Source organism: Stegastes partitus, unplaced genomic scaffold (genome assembly GCF_000690725.1).
Source record: "Stegastes partitus isolate 25-593 unplaced genomic scaffold, Stegastes_partitus-1.0.2 Scaffold161, whole genome shotgun sequence".
In the NCBI taxonomy this organism is placed as follows: domain Eukaryota; kingdom Metazoa; phylum Chordata; class Actinopteri; family Pomacentridae; genus Stegastes; species Stegastes partitus.
The window spans coordinates 111,936-134,186 of record NW_007577892.1 but is presented as its reverse complement, the minus strand read 5'-3'; the positions used below and the strand labels follow the sequence as shown (position 1 = coordinate 134,186).

Sequence of the window (22,251 nt, the reverse complement as noted above, 5' to 3'; positions counted from 1 at the left end):
TGAATTGCTTTTCCTCTATCTGTAGCTGCATGATGAGCTGATGCCACCTCTTCTTCCTTCCTTTCTAAATTGTTTTAGCACAGTTTAATTCCTCAGAAGGTTGGTTTAATTCATCACAAGTATTACAGGTACTATTTATTGGAGGTAAGAAATGTAAATTGTGCTATGTTAGACAAATGCCTTTTATATCAAGTGTAAAGATTTTAATCTAAGTACAATAACTTATTGTAGTAACTGCAACATTTTGAAATTATTGATCTTATTCTCATCTTCTGAACTTTTAAAAAGAAAATGTGAAGCCAGCTTGAGTCATCAACTCATATCTATGTCTAACTGTAAGGTATCTGCTGAGAGAGCTTCATGCATAAATGGTGGTTGGGTTTCTAAGCATTTAAGGATGCCACATCTTTTATGATGAACACTAATGAGAGCATTGCTGCTTCTCTGTTTTATCTTCCAACTTAAATGTCAAAATTGTAAATTAAAGCAGCAAGAAAACATTGGAATTGGAATACACACGTGGACAAAATTGTTGGTACCCCTCGGTTAATGAAAGAAAAACCCACAATGGTTACAGAAATAACTTGAATTTGACAAAAGTAATAATAAATAAAAATTCTATGAAAATTAACCACTATAAATCAGACATTGCTTTTGAACCATGGTTCAACAGAATTATTAAAAAAAAATAAACTCATGAAACAGGCCTGGACAAAAATGATGGTACCCTTAACTTCATATTTTCTTGCACAACCTTTTGAGACAATCACTGCAATCAAACGATTACTGTCAACGAGACTTCTACACCACTCAGCAGGTATTCTGGCCCACTCCTCATGTGCAAACTCTTCCAGTTGTCTCAGGTTTGAAGGGGGCCTTCTCCACACACCATGTTTCAGCTCCTTCCACAGATGTTCAATAGGATTTAGATCAGGGCTCATAGACGGCCACTTCAGAATAGTCCAATGTTTTCCTCTTTGCCATTCTTAGGTGTTTTTAGCTGTGTGTTTTGGGTTATTGTCCTGTTGCAAGACCCATGACCTGTGACTGAGACCAAGCTTTCTGACACTGGGCAGCAGATTTCTCTCTAGAATACCTTGATAGTCTTGAGATTTCATTGTACCCTGCACACATTCAAGACACCCTGTGCCAGATGCAGCAAAGCAGCCCCAGAACATAACAGAGTCTTCTCCATGTTTCACAGTAGGGACAGTGTTCTTTTCTTGATATGCTTCATTTTTGTGTCTGTGAACTGCCACCTTCACCTGTGAGCTGATGTGCCTTGCCAAAAAGTTCCAGTTTTGTCACATCTGTCCATAGGACATTCTCCCAGAAGCTTTGTGGCTTGTCAACATGTAGCTTGGCAAATTCCAGTCTGGCTTTTTTATGATTTGTTGTCAACAATGGTGTCCTCCTTGGTGGTCTCCCATGAAGTCCACTTTGGCTCAAACAACGACAGATGGTGCGATCTGATACTGATGTACCTTGACCTTGGAGTTCACCTTTAATGTCTTTAGAGGTTGTTCTGGGCTCTTTCGTTACCATTCGTATTATCCGTCTCTTCCATTTGTCATCAATTTTCCTCCTGCGGCCACATCCAGGGAGGTTGGCTCCAGTCCCATGGATCTTCAATTTCTGAATAATATGTACAACTGTAGTCACAGGAACATCAAGCTGCTTGGAGATGATTTTATAGCCTTTACCTTTAACATGCTTGTCTATAATTTTCTTTCTAATCTCCTGAGACAACTCTTTCCTTGGCTTCCTCTGCTCCATGTTTAGTGTGGTACACAACATGTCACCAAACAGCACAGTGACTACTTGGAATCCTATAAATAGGCCGACTGACTGATTACAAGTTTGTAGACACCTGTGATGCTGATTAGAGGACACACCTTGATTGAACATGTCCCTATGGTCACATTATTTTCAGTCTTTTCTAGGGGTACCATCATTTTTGTCCAGGCCTGTTTCATGAGTTTATTTTTTTAAAATAATTCTGCTGAACCACAGGTCAAAAGCAATGTCTGATTTTCATTGGTTAATTTTCCTAGAATTTTTTTAAAGAAACGCCCAGATGCCCAGGCCATCCCTCAAGTTATGAAGCCGAGCCCATGCAGACAGGGGGGACACAACTTAAGCTGCAGTACACCTTACCCTTTTTCTCACCTCTATTTGCTTGAGCCCTCAATGGACTTCAACTCGCTCAGGTCAGCTCCAAGACCGTCCCCATCACTCTAGTCCTGGCCGGAAATCACTAAGAGACTCTCACTTTCCACCTCATCGATCACTCCAGTCCACCTCTCGTCCTGGGATATCCGTGGTTAAATACTCACAACCTGCACTTTGACTGGGCCAAGAATGAAACTGTTTCCTGGAGCTTGGATTATCATGCTTGCTGGAGGTGTGCACAGATGTTTGACTCACCAGTACCCCCAGTTACTGATGAGCAATGAAGTGACATTGTTTACCACAATATAAGCAAGCATTTGTGTTTCTACAGAATGTCTTCTCTTGAGTGGTGCTAAACTGCGCTCAATCAAGTTGCATTGGCTCAGGTTCAGGACTTGATAAAGGGGAGAAAGCATGGACAGAACAAGAAAAAAAAACAAAAAATAAAATTGCCCGACAGAACCCTAGCTCCATCATTCATCTCCAGGACAGGCACAAGAGGTTCTTGAATCTGTGGAGGGGGAACTGAATTGGACCTGGAGCCTTTAGCGGGGAACAAAGGTCCTCGATTGGCAGTGGAGGGACATTAGCTGGTGAAGGAGAAAAGTAGGCCATTTGGCATGTCAAAGTGGACACTTTACTAGTAAGCAGATTAACCTGATTTAACAAAAAATAACTACTTTCCACCAAACTTCTGAGAGAGCTCCTGACTTGCAACAGCCTGTTGGATAGGAGGGGAAGGTCCTAGGTCATGGCTGAGTTCACTGTCTGTTGGGTTCATTGAGGCTGGGCCGTACTGTCTTGGGAAGTCAGAGAGCCAAGTACAGACAGAAAGCACAGCAAACCAACTTCAAACACAACAGTATATTTCACAAAGAGTAGCTGACAGGGAGGATGTGCATGCAATGACAGGAGTGGAAACAACAAACAGTGAAAGGGATGAGGCTACAAAAACAACTAAGTAGGGGAAACTAAATGCAAGACTGCAGAACAGACTATATACAAAGTAATACAAAAGAATTACCAAGGTTCATTAGCGACCTCTGGGGGACAACTGAAGGAATAGCCAAATCAGAAATCTAAAGACAAGGGGGGCACAAGGAAAGCTGGTCGACACACAATACAGACTAAATACTACGAATATCAAGGGGAACTCACCAGAACCAAGTAAAACAAGGCTAGGAACAGGAAAGGGGAAGATTACAGACTGAAACGCTTACAACTACGAACCAGGAAATTACTCCATGGCAGTTGGTGAACCACTCGTTACTGGAAAAAGAGGGAGGTTAAACTAGAACGGAAGAGAAACTAAGCAAAAATAACTTGGCCTGGCCTGACTGTAGTCATTACAATGGTCCAGTGCCAAATGGTGAGCTCAGCCAGTGTTTTATGGAGCTTGGGTGGTGAACAAGTGAGCCATTCACCAGTGCAGGTGTTCTCACTCAGCTGATTGTACCATTGAATCAGCACACACACACATGCGCGCACGCACGCACACACACACACACACACACACACACAGGAAGGGAAAAGGGGAAGGAGGGAGAAGGGAAGCTGCTAAGCAGAGGTGGAGGGCTCTTTTACTAATAACTACTTTTTCCAATTGGATGCTACCTAGTTACTTTAATTACCACCTAGGTTCCTAATTTCTTGAGATACTGGCTACTGTTTTAAAAGGATAAATGCAAGACAGCATGATGACAAACAGAGAAGTGCAGACAGCACTGGTATTCTTTACTGTATTCAATAAACTATTTTAGAAATACATTCTTTAAGTATGTGGATGGGTAGAAATTAATCAAGGCTACAAGTGAAATTCAGAAATGACTGAAGAGATGATGTCGTGAATACTACTGCACTGCAGAAGGATGCATGTGTGGTAGCATGCCCTGCCAGTTGCATAATATTTTGGCTCTTAGTCAATTCTAATTAGAAGAGGCCAACACAGTGACTGAACAATTTATGCTTTAATAGTGTGTAATGATTTGAGGCTGTTGAAGCAGAAACAAAACAACATGGACAAAACGGAACAAATCTCAGGCCCTAACAAGGCAGAACCTCTCATTTGGAATAAACATTCATTATTCCTTTTTTAAATCAACTCAACAACACATTAACACATGACATAACTCCAGTATGCTCTTCTCCACCAGCTTAATGTTACTTAATGAACTTTTCTTGTTTTAATGGTCAGTGTTATTGGTTATGTACAACAACAACAGCAAAAATAAATATACATATACATGTACATATATATATATAAACTGTGACACAATTGTCTTTGCTTTCAAATCCTTGAGATGAAAAGAAAGGTCCCACTTTAGTTATCACTCTGAGCACAGAGCTCTCACCTTTGTCCTCACAATTATTGTTGCCTACATTCTGGTGCCCCATTTTCTCTGACACTTTCAAATGTTTTATCCAGCTCTGTGATTAGGAACTATGTTGGGTTGACTTTCTGCTCTTTCCTAAATGCCTCATGCTGCCTGCAGTTCATAGTTGACAGTAAGCAAAACAAATCTGTTTTTAGGTTGCTTTCACACTCTTTAAGCATGCAAAAAATGTCAAACCTGCATGACAGCCATTGAAATTCAGTATTGGAACTTCTAACCATGTTCTTACCAAAATGTCTGAAGAATTTTTTAATCTCAGTACCAGATTTTTAAAAACACCTTTAACTCACAGTCTATTGAAAATGTCCTAAAATGTGCCACTGAGCCCATAAACTTATCACGAGAATGTTTACTGAGGTAGCAAATCAAGGGGGGGAGAAGGATTTTTAGTCACAGGTTTCAATACAATCTGGTTTTATATGCTGTAATTCAGACTTCTTACTTCAATCGGAGAAGTCGTCATGCTGGCTAGTTAAGTAAATGCAGGTTCAAGGCCCTTTGTTTTTACTCGGAAGGAGGATAACTTTATTTTGTCTCCTTTCGGTTTCTTTGAGTTGAAAGTGGCTTTGTGCCAAGAGGTTGTACTTCAAACATCTACAATGTTATGTAAAAATGTACAAGGAAAACTGCACAGTTTTCCCAAAAAGGCTAATTAGCAGTAGCACTGTTGTGTGCTATATTGTATTTGTCAGTTGACATTTCTAGCTTATAGTTCAAAAGGTTTATCCACATAAGGATTATGGATTGTACAAGATTCTGTCCGTATAGTCTCAGTATCAGTGTCTTGCTGTGACACAAGTATATAGGGCTCATGTTATAGACAGGCCAGGAATATAAAATAGTGTTCAGAACTAAGTGTTATCTCTTTAAATGACCACATCCTGAATCTTTGTAGCTCTGAAGGTGTCTTAAGGTACACCTGTATGGCTTTGTTAAGTATCATAATTATAAATGTGAGCAGCTGTGTGATAAGGCAGTCAGCTGGGAGCAATCGCAGGAGATAGTTTTAAAAAGAGACGGAACCCAGGAGAACAATACATAGATGTGAAGCTCAGAGTAATTTAACAAGGCAGACCTGACCCAGTTCGTGGACTAGAAGTACAATGAAAAAACGTTTTTCAAAGGAAACAGCTGTGAGTGCAATCACTGGAGAAAGACCAGCAGGGTCCTATGCTGGTGAGCCTATTATCTGGAAGTGATTGGATTGGTTTATCAATATACCTTAAAATTGACTGTGAAATGTTGTCTTCATTTTGCCATGTCCTCAGTTTATAATGAGTAATAAAAAGTCATCCACATACAGCATGCAAATAATACATATTTACATAGCTGGTTGTTACATTGCTATTAGTCACACGCAAACAGCAACCTATCCATCCATCCATTCTTTATCTATACACCGCTTAATCCTTACAAGGGTCGCGGGGGGACAAGCTGACTTAGGGCAAAGGACCTCGCAGCAAGGTCGCCGGTTTGCAACCCAGTGGAGGCATCGGGATCTTTCTGCGTGGAGTTTGCATGTTCTCTCCGGGTTCTGCGGCTTCCTCCCACAAGTCCCAAAACATGTTGAGGTTAATTGGTGATTCTAAATTGTCCATAGGTGTGAATGTGAGTGTGCTGTTTGTCTGTCTCAAAGTGTAGCCCTGTGACAGACTGGTGACCTGTCCAGGGTGTCCTCTGCCTTCGCCCTGAGTCAGCTGGGATAGGCTCCAGCACCCCTGCAAGCCTAGTGAGGATTAAGCGGTGTATAGATAATGGATGGAAGGATGTTTAAATATTATTAACCCAAGCTGAGTGAAAACTCCCTTGAGTTAATTTTTCCTTCACCTTGCTCTTTTCCTTCAGCTTGTAATTTTTAAAGCACATTTTACCTCCCTGTTTTAACCTCCTTTTTTCAGATTTAGTGCCAGTGTAGAATATCATTTTCTTTTTGTTGAGAATTTTCTTGCGTTCTTTGTTTATCCAGGGTTTATTGTTGGGATTGATTGTTCTATTTTTAGTGGGAATGACATTGTCCACACAGGAGATGTATGAGGATGCTGTGTCCACTTGTTCGCTGATGTTGCTGGAGGGTGCCAGGAGGTTGTCGCAGTCTGTGGATTCGAAGCATCCTGCAGAGTTGCCAGACTGTCATTTGTGCACTGCTTGATGTTTTTGACAAGCTTCTCTGTCCTCCTTATTACTGGGGTGTAGGCTGGTGCCAGCAGGATAGTGTGGTGATCAGCAGAGCCCAGAGGGGGAAGAGCCATAGACCTATATGGGTCTGGAACAGATCCATAATATTTATCCGGAGTCTTACTTTGGCAGTTGGTGCAGGTGATATAATGCTGAAATCCTTTCAGTGACTTGTCAGCTGAACAGTTGTTGAAGTCTCCCAGAATGAATTTGGAGAGTCTGGGTCTGAGTTCAAATCTATTTATAGTGGTTTTGATGTGCTCAATTGTTGCTGTGGTAGCTGCTTTGGGATTAATGTAAACCAGGATTTAAAAAAACAACAACAAAAAAAAAAAAAACAGTCGAGTGAGTTCTCTGGGCAGATAGAAAGTACAGAGGGAGACAGCCAGAAGTTTGATGTTGCACAGCACTGACGACGACCGTTGAGCACCAACAACTCCACAGAAAGACAAAAAAGCAGAAAAAACAGAGCCCAGGAACATCCCCAGTTGTCCATATTGCCATTGAAGTAAGTTCTCAAAACAACAAAAAACTAAAATGGAGAATGCACACGTGAAAGTTAAAATTAAAAAAAGTTAGAAAAAAAGAAAGAAAAAGGCAGTTGGACATAAATGGATGGTGTCGAGCTGAGAGATAATATTCACTACTAACAACTTTAGACAAAAGTACCTATGAAAAAACACAAAATGTACAAATATATAAACAATACAAGCACTCTAGCTGTCCGTTCAACCAGTGCATAGATAATGAATGGATGGATAAACAAGAGTGTATCTGCACTTATGTGAAAAACAAGCAGATTAACTTTCCTAAAAACACAGGATCCACAATGGGAAATGAATGTTAGCACCTTTAGAACTATGCTGTGGAGTAAATTCATGACAATAGAAATTGTAGCCTTTGATTAGTTGAAATGTTGCCATGAGTGTAAGGTGATACAATGTAGTTGATATTACACCATAGAATAACTTGTAAGCTCTAAAAAAAAGAAAAAGAAAAAAACGTGAATTGTGCATTGAAGTCAATAGGAGTGAGGACTTCTTCAAATTCTTGTTGGTGTTTTTTCAGTGTGACGCATTGTGCTCCGTCTCCAAACATTTAGGGAAAAAATATTGATCTACTTTATGCAAATGAGGCGCGGGGAGCGGAAATCTGGCACCTCGCGAAACTTTCGTAAAACAGCTAAACTAGCCATTGTCGAACTAAAATGAGGACAGATGCAGCAACTGCACAGCCTATTTCTCGCCTCAAATGTTTTCAGAAATACTTTTCGCCGAACGGTTTTCGTTTAAAAAAAGCGAGAGTTTGCTGCGGAGCCGCCATGTTGGTTCGCCGCTTCTAAAGGACTGGCGTGTGGTGAATGGGCTGTCATGTGACCACCTAGCGGCCCGCTCGGGCACGCCTATCAAGCGGGAGATATTCAGAAGCGACGTGCTCCCCGGTGGACAATCGAGGCGATATTGTGGAGCTGGTCTAGTCCCAGAAAGTGTCACCATCATTACCGTCTTCAGTCACTCGTGACATGGTAGATTCATATCATTGCTGCAGTCGTTGCTGTTAGACCACCGGGTTTCACAGCAGTTCACGCCTTGAGGATCTGAGGTGGAGAGAATACAAACATGTGAAACTCCCTAGTCAGAACTGAAGACGGGGAGATGTCTTGAAGAACCGAAAGGAAAAGTCCAGTTGATTTTTACTGAAGCTCCTAAGTTTAAATAAAATATATTCCAACTGATTCAGCTGCACCTACACCTTAATATTAATCAGTGTGGTGGATGATATGGTTCACAACAGTATGAAAATGATTGGACCTGCTGAATTGGTGCCTTGGACACTAGTGGGCAGCTAAGAGAACATCTTCCGGGGGCTGAACTAAGTACCTCTTCCTGAATCTGTCATGTATGTTGCTAGATATTTGGGGTTATGACCTGTTAAGGAAACATTACTGCATTGGACTATAAGAAATGAATTGCCCAACACAGATGTTCAAAGATTCAAAGGGCTTTATTGTCATTTCAACCACATACAACTGTACAGTACACAGTGAAATGAGACAGCGTTTCCCAGATCCAGAGAAAAAGTGTTAGTGCAAAGAATGCAGTGCAAAAAGATAAGATAAAATAAATAAAATAAGACAAAAATAGAATAAAATAAAAATAGAAACATGGAAACAGTAGTGCAATATAAAAACAGGTAGTGCAAACATACAATTTGAACACTGCAAACAAAACAATACAACACAACACGGACAATAACAACACAATGGAGGTAGTTTGTTTGTGTTTGTGTGTGTGTGTGTGTGTGTGTGTGTGTGTGTGTGTGTGTGTGTGTGTGTGTTTTGTTTGTGTGTTAGTCCAGTCCTTGAATGTTTAGCAGTCTTGTGGCTTGAGGGATGAAGCTGTTTCACAGTCGAGCCGTGCGGGCCCGCATGCTTCTGAACCTCTTGCCAGACGGCAGGAGTGTGATATGATATAAGCATATGTATAACAAACAAACAAACAAACCTCACAGCCTGGCAAATCTTGATTTGCAATAAAGTGTGTCCTGTGAATTTATTCACACAAAGTGACTTCAAATAGCTTTGGCCTTCATGTTTATGAAATGTGAATATATTCTGAAGCAAAACCTTGTTTGTTGATACCTAGTTTTAAAAAATACAGTGTTGCTGTTTTTTATGTTCTTAAACGGCTTTTTCATGCCTGAAAGGGACAGTTTTGTAATACAGTGTCGTCTTGCACAAAGTTTTTGTGAAGATTATCTGTTTCCGTTCCAGCTTTCCTAAATATAGCATGACAGCGATTATATTTATAATGTGACAGAACCCACCCATCAGCTATATTCATTTTATCCTGTGGAGGGTTGTGGGGGCTGGAGCTTATTCCAGCTGACATTGAATGAGAGGCAGGATACAGCCTGGACAGGTCGCCAGTCTATTGCAGGGCTACACTTAGAGACAGACAACCAAGCACACTCACATTCACACCTACCTCAACCTCAACATGTTCTTGGACTGTGTGGGAGCAAGAGAACTGGAAAGAACCCACACTGCGTGGGAAGAACATGCAAACTCTACGTAGAAAGATCCCGGTGCCCCCATGCGAACCGGCGACCTTCTTGCTGCGAGGCAACAGTGCTACCAACTGCGCCAGCTTGTGGCCTGTAATGTACTATGTGAATGAAAAATAACTTGTATAATATTGGCAGGAAACCTAATGTTTAAATTGCACAACACTAAAACTAGTTACTGTAAGTATCCCCTGCAGTTGTATGACTTTGACAGGTGCAGCCTGTATTGGAGGTCTTAGAGGGTAAGACAGGTGAACAGGCTCTGCTGGAAGTGATGGAGGAGGAGGAGCTGTCCTGTCTGAGAACCCAGCAGAGGGCCTTTGAAGAGCTCCAAAATAATGAGCTGGCAGAGGTGTAGCGACTTCAGGAGCAGGAGAGACGCCACAGTGAGGAGAAAGTATGCAATTTCTTGAAATTCCCTTCTAGGTCCACTGTATAGGATTACGTCTACCCACTTTCTGTTCCTACTGAACAGCTGATAAATGTTCAATATTCAGAATTTGAATACCTACACTGATAATTAAACTGGATTGCCAGTTTATTATCTATTCTATTTGAATGCTGAAAAAACTCACAATCCTGATGAAAAAGATTAGCTAAGTGTTTGAATGGTAATACTTTTGTCAATTTGTAAATATGTATGCATGCTGTATTTCAAACTCGGCATTTTGCATGTTTAGTTCTAAATAATTCACATTATTGAAAACCTGGTGGCTTAACTAAATTAAACTACATCAGTATGACATCACTGACCCTTTTAGGAATAACATGGTACTACACTTAAGAATGTTATGAGAATTAAAATTCTTTCTTAAAGAAAATTTCTTAAATTCCCTTATCTCTTATCTTGTGCTGCAAAGTGCTTGTTGTTGTGGTACTTTTGCACTACGTTTTCCTGAGACAAAGAGTCTAGTTCTGCCAAAAAAATACCACATCTGAATATCCATCCATCCATTATCTATACTCCGCTTAATCCTCACAAGGGTTGTGGGGGGGAGCCTATCCCAACTGATTTAGGGTGAAGGCAGGGGACACCCAGGACAAGTTCCCAGTCTATCACAAGGCTACCCAGAGAGACAACCAAGCACACTTACAGTCAAACCTATAGATAATTTATAATCACCAATTTACCTCAACATGTTTTTGGACTGTGAGAGGAAGCCGGAGAACCCGGAGATCATGCAAACAGAAAGATCCCGGCTGTTCTCACCAGGAGGTGAACCGGTGGCCTTCTTGTTGCTAGCCACCGAGTCACCATGCAGCACACCAGAATATACCACAACAAATACCACAACAGAAAAAACTTCTTTAATAACAAGTATATTGTGAAAATCCATATAAAATCAAATTGGTATACATTAAGAGCAGGGATTGTTTGTACTTAATTAGAAATAAGTTTTCTCTGACTTCAAGAGTGTAGAATTGAACAGCAGAAAGAGATGTTAGAAAAAGAAAGAGAGACTGCAGAGATGCCCAGATGGCGGACCTCCTATCTGCAGTCTTTTACCTCACTGAGAAGCCACGGCTACATTCATGACCCTTTGGAGGAAGGTGAGCCTCCTCAGCTTTCATGCTTCTGACACATGAGGGCGTCACAGCCCTTCACTGCACATACAGTAATAGTAGATGAGTTCCTTCCTACACTGTGCATCAATGTTTTAATATAAGTGCTCAATCTTTTGGGATATTTGTGGCTCTGATTTGCAGATATTGAGATCAATTTCTTCCCATCGCTCATGGATGAGGTTAACAACAGTCTGGAGAAGAAATACACAGTAAGAGAGATGCTGGATAGTAAGAGATTTTCTAATGATTATTGTTATTTTTTTGTGAAGTTTGATATTCTGAGAATTATGTTCTGGACTAGCCAGGCACACACCATCATTCGGCATTATTATTATTATTATTATTATTATTATCATTATTATTATTATTATTATTATTATTATTATTATTATTATTATTATTATTATTATTATTATTATTATTATTATTATTATATCACTTCTGTGTCTGCTATTAGCCCTAAATTGTCCATTGACTGTAAGCCACAATATCTGCCTCCATAGCAATTGTTGATAAAAACTGACAAATTATCAGAAATCTCATACGTGATCACTACAAATTTTATCAGCTAATTTTAGGGTTAAAGGTCAGCATTTAGTTATGGAGTGGAACAATTTGTTGTTGTTGTTAATTTGTGATCCATTCTGTTGAAATAAACAAAACAAATATTGCACTTAACAAAATTATCACTTTCTGCATTAATCAGTATGTTTTTTGTTTGTTTTTTATTATCTCTGTTAACCTCCTGTTCTTCTTGGTCATCAGGTCATAGACATTGTTACAGTGTCATCTAGGTGTGCCTGCTAGACTGTAGCGGTCTCTAATGCCACACATCCAGTACTGCACTCAGAGCAGGATGTGGCTGAAAGATGCTGATTGTCTGTCTGTCTGTCTGTCTGTCTGTCTGTCTGTCTGTCTGTCTGTCTGTCTGTCTGTCTGTCTGTCTGTCTGTCTGTTTCAGCCATCATCCATGATGTTACAGAGAAAAAACTTGAGGAGACTGAAGAGTTGGAGACACAGTCAACCAGAGACTGACACTTGTTTCATTGACTAAAACACTACGACGTATCCTTGTGTTTGTTTTGTTTTGTTTTTATCTCTGCGGTGACATGCTACATTTCAAATGATTAGCAGAGAATTCAAATGAGTTTTCATTTTATTTATTTTTTGGAATTAATTGTAATGTATTATATATCACATGTTTGTATACATTATGAAGAGCCCCTGCAACTTCTCTAAAAAGCTGACAGTATCTTCAGTGATTGAAGCAGATTGTTTTCATTTTCCAAAGTGCATTTTGTGGTAAAAGGCAAAAATAAGCAAAACTGGCTCAAGAATTACATTTTCTTGACATATACAGTCATGGAAAAAATAATAGACCACTCTTGTTTTCTTCAATTTCTTGTTCATTGCCTGGTACAACGAAAGGTACATTTGTTTGGACAAATATAATGATAACAACAAAAATAGCTCATAAGAGTTTAATTTAAAAGCTGATATCTAGCCATTTTCCATGGTTTACTTGATAATAACCAAAATCACTTAAGTTCTTAAATGAAAAGTTATGGCATTGTACTGCCCTTGCATTTGCCCTGTTCCACCCATACAACAACCCCAAATTGTCACTGATCAACCCCCATGTTTTACAGGGATAACTGGCTTGTGGCGGCCAAGCGTTCATAGCGACGTCGCTTTTTGATCCTTCGATGTCGGCTCTTCCTATCATTGTGAAGCAGAATTCACCAAACGTTGGATTGTTCACCTACTAATAGGGAACGTGAGCTGGGTTTAGACCGTCGTGAGACAGGTTAGTTTTACCCAAGACAGTCTGGTTTGTAGGCTTGTCCAGGCTTCCTCCTAACCAAAAAGTTGGCTGGAGTTGGCACCAACTGAACATTGGATTCATCACTACAGAGAACCTTAGCCCAATGATCAACAGTCCAATCCTTGTGATCCCCAACAAAGAGCAACAGGGCTTTCCTCTGCCTTTCGTTGATGAAGGGCTTCTTTTGTGCCCTGCGTGACTTCAGACCAGCTTCAAGAAGTCCGTTTCGAACTGTCCTTGCCAAACAAGTCACATTTCTCAACAGTGCCCACTCATTTTTAAGGTCCCTGGAGGTCTGACAATGATTCCTGACACAGGAACGGATGAGTCCACGGTCATCTCATGGGGTAGAAAGATGTTTCCTGCCGCAACCAGCTAGCAATTTGGTAGTGTAGTAGTGTGCAGCATGGGTTCTCTCCAAGTTCTCCGGCTTCCTCCCACAAGTCCAAAAAACATCCATCCATTATCTATACAATGCTTAATCCTCATTAGGGTCGCGGGGGGGCTGGAACCTATCCCAGTTGACTTAGGGTGAAGGCAGGGGACACCCTGGACAGGTCGCCAGTCTATCGCAAGGCTACACTTAGAGACAGACAACCAAGCACACTCATATTCACACCTACGGACAATTTAGAATCACCAATCAACCTTAACATGTTTTTGGACGCTGCACGGGGAGAACATGCAAACTGAACATGCAAACTCCACGCAGAAAGATCCCAGTGCCCCCACCGGGACGCGAACCGGCGACCTTCTTGCTGCGAGGCAACAGTACTAACCAACTGCACCATCTTGCAGCCCCTCCAAAAAACATGTTGAGTGTAGCCCTTTGATAGACTGGCGACCTCTCCAGGGTGTCCCCTGCCTTCGCCCTAAGTCGGCTGGGATAGGCTCCAGCCACACTGACAGAACAATGCCAAATAAAATCCATAAGCACAGAACAGCCATCCAGAAAAGTACTCTGCAGTGGCAACAGTGATGGGTATGACACAGAAGTATAATAACAGGGAGGAAGGTCATTGGATCATTTCCCAGCATGCATTTTCTGTTGTTACTGTTGAGAAGGTAGCAACCAAATTAAATTGGTAGTGTATAGTACTATAGTACTATTTATAGACATGTCATTTTTGAATACTTAAATAAAATAAAATCTAAATAAAGGGGTGAGGCGTCAGGGCAACACTCAAAACCTTAAGTGTAACACAAAATGTGAGCGCTATTAACCAATGAAGATCGTTACATCAGGTGAATTGTGAGTGGTCTCACTGTACTGGCATCAAATAGGGCCGTCTACATCACGGGGGCCACAATATGGGCGGTAGTTATGCTAATAAAAAGAGAACCATAAACAATGTGCATCAATTGCAGAAACTGATAATGTAAATAAACAAAAATTAAAAGTAAAAATACTCTGCTATCAGGCGCCGCTATAGCTCACCTGGTTGAGCTGGCGTCCCATGTGCAGGGCAACAGTCCCAATGTGGAGGTCATGAGTTCGATTCTCACTCATGACCCTTTCCCACATGTCCTCCCTACTTTCCTGTCTCTCTCTGACTAAAGCTATCTAATAAAGGCACAAAGGCCAAAAAAATAACTATAAAACATGTATATTCTGCTTTAAAATATTGTATTGTGAAGTTACAGCTACTTACTGGCAACCTTTATTGGCAGGTAAATTCTGTAATTTTAACAGCATACAAGATAATGTAAACAAGATTACAATAAATTGCCACTTTTCTGTAAAAAGACAATAAATTACTGTAATTTATATACAGCAAAAACCTGTAAAAGGTATCCTGTAATATACTGTAATTGTTTTTACAGTAATCAACTGCAGTGTTGACAAAACTTTGTTGGCAACTTTTTTGCCAGGTATTTACTGTAAATTCTACAGTAAATTATTTACAGTGCAGGTATACAGAATGTGCTCATTTTACTGCATACTGGAGAAGAGGCGTTATCCTAAAAAGAACGGTTCTGATACAGTTATTAGTCATAGAGCAGGTGAAAAACAACTTTATAGGAGCTCCAGATATTCACAGTACACTCCGGGAAGTGCCCTCTTGTGACTTTATCGATTTGCATCCGGCATTACTCTACAAACAGATAATTTAGGTGCAGCAACAGACCAATTCAAGAATATTTTGCTTTGCTCAAACTAGAGATGAGACTTTTCTGCTTTATTATGTCATTGTTCATAAACGAATTTATTTAGAATGCTACCTCCCTTTCATTCTTCTAAAACTGCTATAGATGAGGGAAGAATGACTACAATGACGATGAAACCGGTAGTTGAGGAAGACGATGTAGTGTTAGGCAGGTCTGTCATACCGCTCTTTGGTTAGGTATGGTGCGAAGTAGGTCTAACTTCGGATATATACGGTTCTATTTTAATCCTGTCACTTCATTGGTCAGCTCAGTGATGACGCCTCCCTCTTTGGCGGCGCCGTGAAACAGCAGCTGAGTAGGTTCGGTGATGAACTGTGAAGCTTCCGACTCCTCAGTAGTACAGCAGTGTGATGAGGTCCAAACGTATTTATTCAACACCACAGCTTGTATCACCTGATATAGGTCAGCTGATTTTAGTGTCATAAATTCGTTTTCTAACACTAATAAAACCAAAATGTAGTGTCAGACTGAAAATATTACCAGATTTCTCAGATTCCTCACGTGTCATAGAAAGTCATGTTTTATGTAGGCTATTGTTTGTAGAGCTGAAAACTACAAAATAGCAAAGAACGCGTTCAAATTGGTAGCCTAATAAATAAATACATGCATAAGCTTCTTTTGCTATTGTAACAATGTTTTTTTTTATTTCAAGCCATACAATAAACATACGTATGAAGCGACATACACTAATGAAATATAGAATAGCTTAAAAAAACAACAAAAACCTCATTTGGCAAGCTTTTGAGCTTAGCTATTGTCACAGTGAGGGAGTAATCACTGGAAGAGACAAGTGTCACAGAATGATTAGTAAACCACAAAGGTCTACTGGCTTGAAATAATTAGTATTTTACCGGGGCTCATGTTTTCATCACACCAGAGATACAGTCGTTCACATTTTAGGCTGTTCGTTTTATTGACATCCTTTTGTAAAGTGGGTCAATGCAAAATCTTCAATAGTCATGGCAACGGACTCAATTTTAAATGTTCAAATAACTTTTTTTTTTTTTTTTTTTCCTGAATTCAAAACTACAAAATGTATTTGGTGAAAACTCGTCTGCGGTAACAGTGTCTGATAAACAATGCTCAACTGTCTGCTGCCGTTCTCTGAACCTGCGCTCGGACCGGTGACAGCAGCCTGGCCGGCGGCCCGGCGAGATGGAGGAGCGCCATATTGCGGCTGACTGAGCAGAGGGAGGGGAAATCTGGAGATCTGCGGCTGCGAGTCGCTAACCGTTCTACAAAGCGTTTCGCCATCTCCAAAGCACGTCAGCTCCGGTAAGAATTTACTAAGGTGGTGCAGCTGGGTCGTAGCCTCCTGACAGCGCAGCATGCTGGAAGCGGCGCAACAAGCTACAGGCCACTTTTGGCACTTTGTCCGTGCGCTCTTTGCTGCTCTGCACAAAGCAGACAAATCACACAACAGGTGTCTGTCGGATTACAGTGAGAATGTAGCTGCCTGGATACAGCTCAAAGGAAGGCGTCATGGCATCCTGAGCTGAAGAGACTGGGCTTTAGTCTCTCGACAGTTTTTCGGTCTGTTTTATTATAAAGTCTTCGGTGGAAAAGGCGGAATTTGTAGCCAGCCAGCCTTGAATCGTTTCCCTGTCGCGGTGGATGTGTGCTCAACGCAAACAGAACCTTCCCGAAGAAATATTTCCTGATGATCACAACTTTGTTCCATGTCCTTACACTGTATCTACGTGTAAAGGTTTTTTTGTGATGTATGTTGTGTAACGCGACATTGTTTCTTTTTTCTTAAAAACCACTTTGATGAGCGATACCGAGAAATATTGACACGCAAGGCTTCCGTTTATCTGAAATGGGGTGTGGGTTCGTAAGCGACTGGAGTTTTGATATTAAAAGTGTAAAACAGAGACGGGTGGGGTCCAGAAGTTTAATCATAGTGGTGGGTAAGGCACGTTGAGTTCCAATTTTAACCTGCATGATGCTTGCCTGGGTGATTCAACTGTGTCAAGGTAAAACAAGAATGGAAGAATTCTGGTGTCCAATTTCAGAATAAAATCCTCAGCAAGTGGTGTTTTAGAGCTGGGTTTAAACATACGATATCGAAGTCTGTAGAGACATATGGTTATATGAGTTGTATTGAAAGATACACAGCAGGTTTTAAGTTCCTCTAAACTAGGCATGCTACCGATCCACAAAGTTGATTTTACTATAAGAATAATAAAAACAGTTGATTGGAAAACAGGGTCCCCAAGGTCCAGCTAGAGTGACTTTGGATTTAAGTCTGCCACTTCAGCCACACAGTTTCAAGATCCTCTTCCCCTTTACAGGAAACAACAACAGCCTCTGATCAGCAACATACATGCTGGAAATGATTTGGAGGGTGCAATAAGGCAGGCCTTCTTCTTTCTTTTGGGGAATTAGCCATTTTAATGGCAGTGGTTGCCTCCCTGCGCGCAAATGAGCACTTGACTGAAATGGTCTTTCTGGGGCCAAAACCAATGATTGGTAAGAAAGGAAGACAAATAAACAATACTTGGAACAGATATACATTAAATGTTATGTATTAACGACATGTGATGGCAGGGAACCTGCCTTTCATAATTAGGCTTCTCTTAATTAATCTTATTAATGAAAGGCGTCACGGGTCCAGAGAGCTCAGAGGCAGAGCAAACCTCTTAGTGATAGCCTTAGAAACCATCAGCAATATATGTTCTAGTTTCACTGACCCAACAAGTGAATTATTCAGGCATTTTTAGTGTAACAGGGAAACTGGGAATGTTTGTGTAAGACTGTGGTGTTGTTTACAACTTCAGCAAAATGTGCTACCTCATCAATCCCTGCCCGTAAACAGTAGCTTTCTGTGTTGACTTGTGACTTGTAATCAATCAGATAGTGATATGGCTGGAACATTGTTTGAGATCACAGAGTGACTGCAGAGAGAGCCGGCTACATCAGAGCCAAAGTAGCACATTTAGTTCATTTTATCTTTACCTGCTAAATAGAAATATTGACACAGATAATTGTAAAAATGTTAAATATTGGCCCCAATAATTGGCCAGATCAATAATCTGTCAATCCCTTGTGCAAATGTTTCACCTCAACAATTTGCCCATTGCTATTTTGCAGCCCTGCTTCTTGGGTTTAGCACTGCCCAAGACAAATGCAATCGGTTTAAAACAAATACAAACAATCCAGAACATTTTACTTCCTATAACAGACTGACTGTGAGTTCAGCCAAACCATTCTGCAGCTCTTACACAGCCCTGTAGGGATAAGTCTAGATTTGCAAGACACGTCTGGGCCTCAACCGCAGTCTGTTACCTGCTCTCCTTTGATATTTAGGGTGCATTCCAATATCTATATTTCCATACTGTGCAGTATGCCAGAAGATAATTTAGTATGTTCCAATACACAGTATGCGAAATGTAACATGCCAAAAATACACATATGTCCTACTTCATCTGGTCAGATTTTGCCATATGCAAGTCAGCGTGCTTGTATGACCAATGTGATCCATAATCCTTAGTGCAGCTTTATGACATGCAAAATGGTGTTGTGCACAAGTACAAACAAGCTTGAGCCGCAGAAATGACATCATTATGATGAAGTTCTATGTCCCACTTGCATGAAACAGTACATCGTTTGTGGGGGCAGCTGTATGATGCACTTAAAGTCAAAAGAAAAATTGTAGTGATGAAAGTATCTATATTTTGTATCTATAGTTTCTATATTTTAATCACTGTAACTAATAATTTCTGAATTTGTGTGAACACACACACACACACACACACACACACACACACACTAGTATTGTTACTGGAAGTTTTCATTTTATTCAGAAACTAGTTCTGTGTACATTTTCCACTCCTCTTTTTTTCCCCTCAGTTTTATATCATTGAATAACTTTGGGTTTAAAAATGTCTCTGGAACTCAGATTGCCTTAGAAATATTTTACTTCTGTATGAGCATTTATTGATTGAAGAGTTAGAAACAAATAAATGAACAAAAGGCACTTTAATTAATAAAAAATATAATAAATCATTTCACTCCCTGTTGGTTTTTAGGTAGCCTATATGAGGAAAAGCGTTGTGCTTGTGTTTCTTTTAATCTGTAGCAGGTGTAACTGTTCATGGTTGTGGCTGGTTAAGGACTTTAGTACGTTGGTCAAGATTCTTGGTCTTCGTGGCGACACTTGTGCTCTTAATTTGAAGGTCGGAGGTTTAGTGCCAAATGGTTTCTGTTAACTTGTCAGTTGGTTTCGCGGTGATTCATGCTGATGACTGTCGCCTGCAGGAGTGTCCAGATCCCCTCAGCCGCCTTTAAGTAACGCAGAAGTGGCTGAAACTCGTTTCTCCTCTTTCTCTGTTTCCAGGAAGGCGCGTCGAGAATCGCAGTCACAGAGCCAGGACAGAAAAGGACCGAAAAATGCCCAAAGCGGTGAGTAGCTTCTTTATGTATTGATATTTTCATCCACTACTTACTCTATCGTTGTATAGGAAGACAAGCCTAATTGAAACGTGACATGTAACGCTTCCAGCGAATATAGCTTCTAAAATGAACTAAATCGTAAGGTCTTCACCTTACTATATTAAGCCCTGTGAAATGGCATACGTTGTAAACTGCGCTATATAAATTGAATTAAATCCTCTGTTCAAGAGTTCTCTTAATTCTGATTACATTCGTCCAATAAAAAAGTCTGCTAAATATGCACTGAATTGTAGCCTTTGCATATTGATGCATATACTGACACTGAATAGGGAAATTATGTTTACTGTTCAAATATAACAGTAAAACTGTACTGTACTTTTTTAAAAACAACATTTGACTCATTCACTACTTAAGTGTATTCAGCGTCAATTCACACAGACCCTCAGTGAATGAGCCAGAAACAAACTATAGGGCTTTAAGCTACACACACACACACAGTTACACACACACACACACACACACACACACAAAATACTGAATATGTGGTTATGTCAAAGAAATGGAAAAAAAAAAAAAAGATTCTTGGGTTAAAGGGGTGTGCCACAATCACAAGCCTCTCCTACATCCTGGGGATGTCTTGTATGTTGAACACTGAACACTACTAATAACAGTTGTTTGTAGTTTATTTTGTGAAATATCCAGATATCCACAGTTGTTTGTAAAATGGTTACAGTGTATCTTTGGATTCATTCTCTGTGCTGCTGCACAACTTCATAAACAAGCAGGGTGGAAAATACCTTTATTCATATCCTGAACAGAAATTTGGGGTTGTTGGGTTTCCATAGTCTTGTTGGAAACTTGGTAAAAATGTGACATGACATATTTGATGAAGCTTCTCTGTACATATGAGGCAAGTTTTTGCCTTAAAATATTCCTGACTCACTTTACCCCACCCCAGCTATGACACACTGTACAGTTGCACATGGCACATAACCCTCCCTCAGCTCACTGTTTAGAAATGTCTGGTCTGTGAGGCACATAGCAGTAAGTATTCATTTTATTGTATCAAGGAAAATGTGATGGAAATGTGTTAGACATGGATATGTCTAAAGCATATTTCCTCATTTCTGTACACACTGAATAAAACAAATATCTATTAAAAAACTAGAATAGAAAGTTCAGAAATGCACAAAACACAGAGTAAGTCAAGTTTAATAACTAACATGTACAACAAGGATCAACATTGCAAAGTTTTTTCTTTTCTTTTTAAAAGCAAGAAATACAAAAACAGAGTCAGAAAATGTTGCTGTAATGCTGTTCAGGTCATAATGGAGCCAGGTTGCTGTTGAACAGTGCAGTATTATAATGACAATGACTAAAGCCTCAATCAGCGTCACAAAGCGTGTTGTCGGTTTGTTTAGAAAAGCCTCGGGGTTGTCATGAGTGTTGCCGTGGAAATGACATCATTACTGTCTGAGTGCAGCAACACACTGTCCACTTGCCACAAAACCACCTTTTTGGACAATCATGTCAGACTGTTGCATTTTCTATGATACTCACAGACCCTTATTTAACATTTATTCTACTGACTGTTTAATGTGTGGCCCAATGACTGGACCAGTCTTTGCTACATAGCATGAAAAATATCAACAGGACCCTTTAAGTTTGTTTTCATTAAGCTGTTCCTTTTTCTGTGTAGATTTTTTATGAAAAGTGTGAAATTAAAATACTACTTTTAGAGGTGTGAACCGACACTGTAAATAGAAACATACTGTAAGTGGGGGAATGGTTAGTTTTTAGGAAACAACACTCATAGCAACAGTCAGATGGGTGTCTTTTTTTTGTTTTGTTTTTTTACATTTGACCTATTTTCATTATCTATCAGTCAGTTCACTATTTTATTAGTTAGTTCTTAGTACAGTTCTTTACATTGTTAAAATCTTTTATGTGGACCAGCATCAAAGAAAGGAAGTAGATTCTCATATATGACAAACTGAAATCAAAGATGTTCATTGGCATTTCTGTTTTTACAATGACTGAAACAGTTACTCAGATGTCAAAATAGTTTCCGGATGATAGGCTACTCAATTAATCCAACAGATGTTGCAGCTCTAGTTTAATTCCCTACACATTTGTTTGTGTTATCTTCAGGAACAAAATGTGTGGATTAGATACTTAACTCAGTCATTAAAGTGTTACTCCAGAAAACTAGCTATGTTTAACTTTTCATACAGAAAATACCCAGAACCCTCCTAAAAATCTGTTTGATTGCAATGGGCACCTTTTTGTTAATAGAACAGATATTTTACTTTCAGATAAGTGTTGTCTGTAGAAAAAACTCAAAGAACAACACCAAGTTTCAGATTTTTGTATTTATCTCAAAATACAAACATAGATTAAGCAGATGCACTACAACCGGGTAAAGTATGCCTGCAAATTAATATGAAACTTGTTTGAGTATAAGATGCCGTTCATATACATGTTGTAATG

General features: G+C 39.9%; 1 protein-coding gene and 1 long non-coding RNA gene across 2 annotated transcripts in view; both read left to right on the top strand.

The window, feature by feature from the left end:
• Positions 1-69: 69 nt before the first annotated feature.
• LOC103355634 (uncharacterized) lies at positions 70-2,634 on the top strand. The gene is made up of 2 exons (XR_520101.1): positions 70-144; positions 2,185-2,634. It is a non-coding gene; the product is annotated as an uncharacterized LOC103355634 (long non-coding RNA).
• A 13,964-nt stretch (positions 2,635-16,598) lies between these two features.
• ezrb (ezrin b) overlaps positions 16,599-22,251 on the top strand; it is a 38,984-nt gene continuing 33,331 nt past the window's right edge. The window contains exons 1-2 of the mRNA XM_008279501.1: positions 16,599-16,641; positions 19,706-19,770. Of these exons, the coding sequence (XP_008277723.1) occupies positions 19,759-19,770 (12 nt within the window). The 5' untranslated portion in view covers positions 16,599-16,641; positions 19,706-19,758. The remainder of the gene's footprint in view (positions 16,642-19,705; positions 19,771-22,251) is intronic.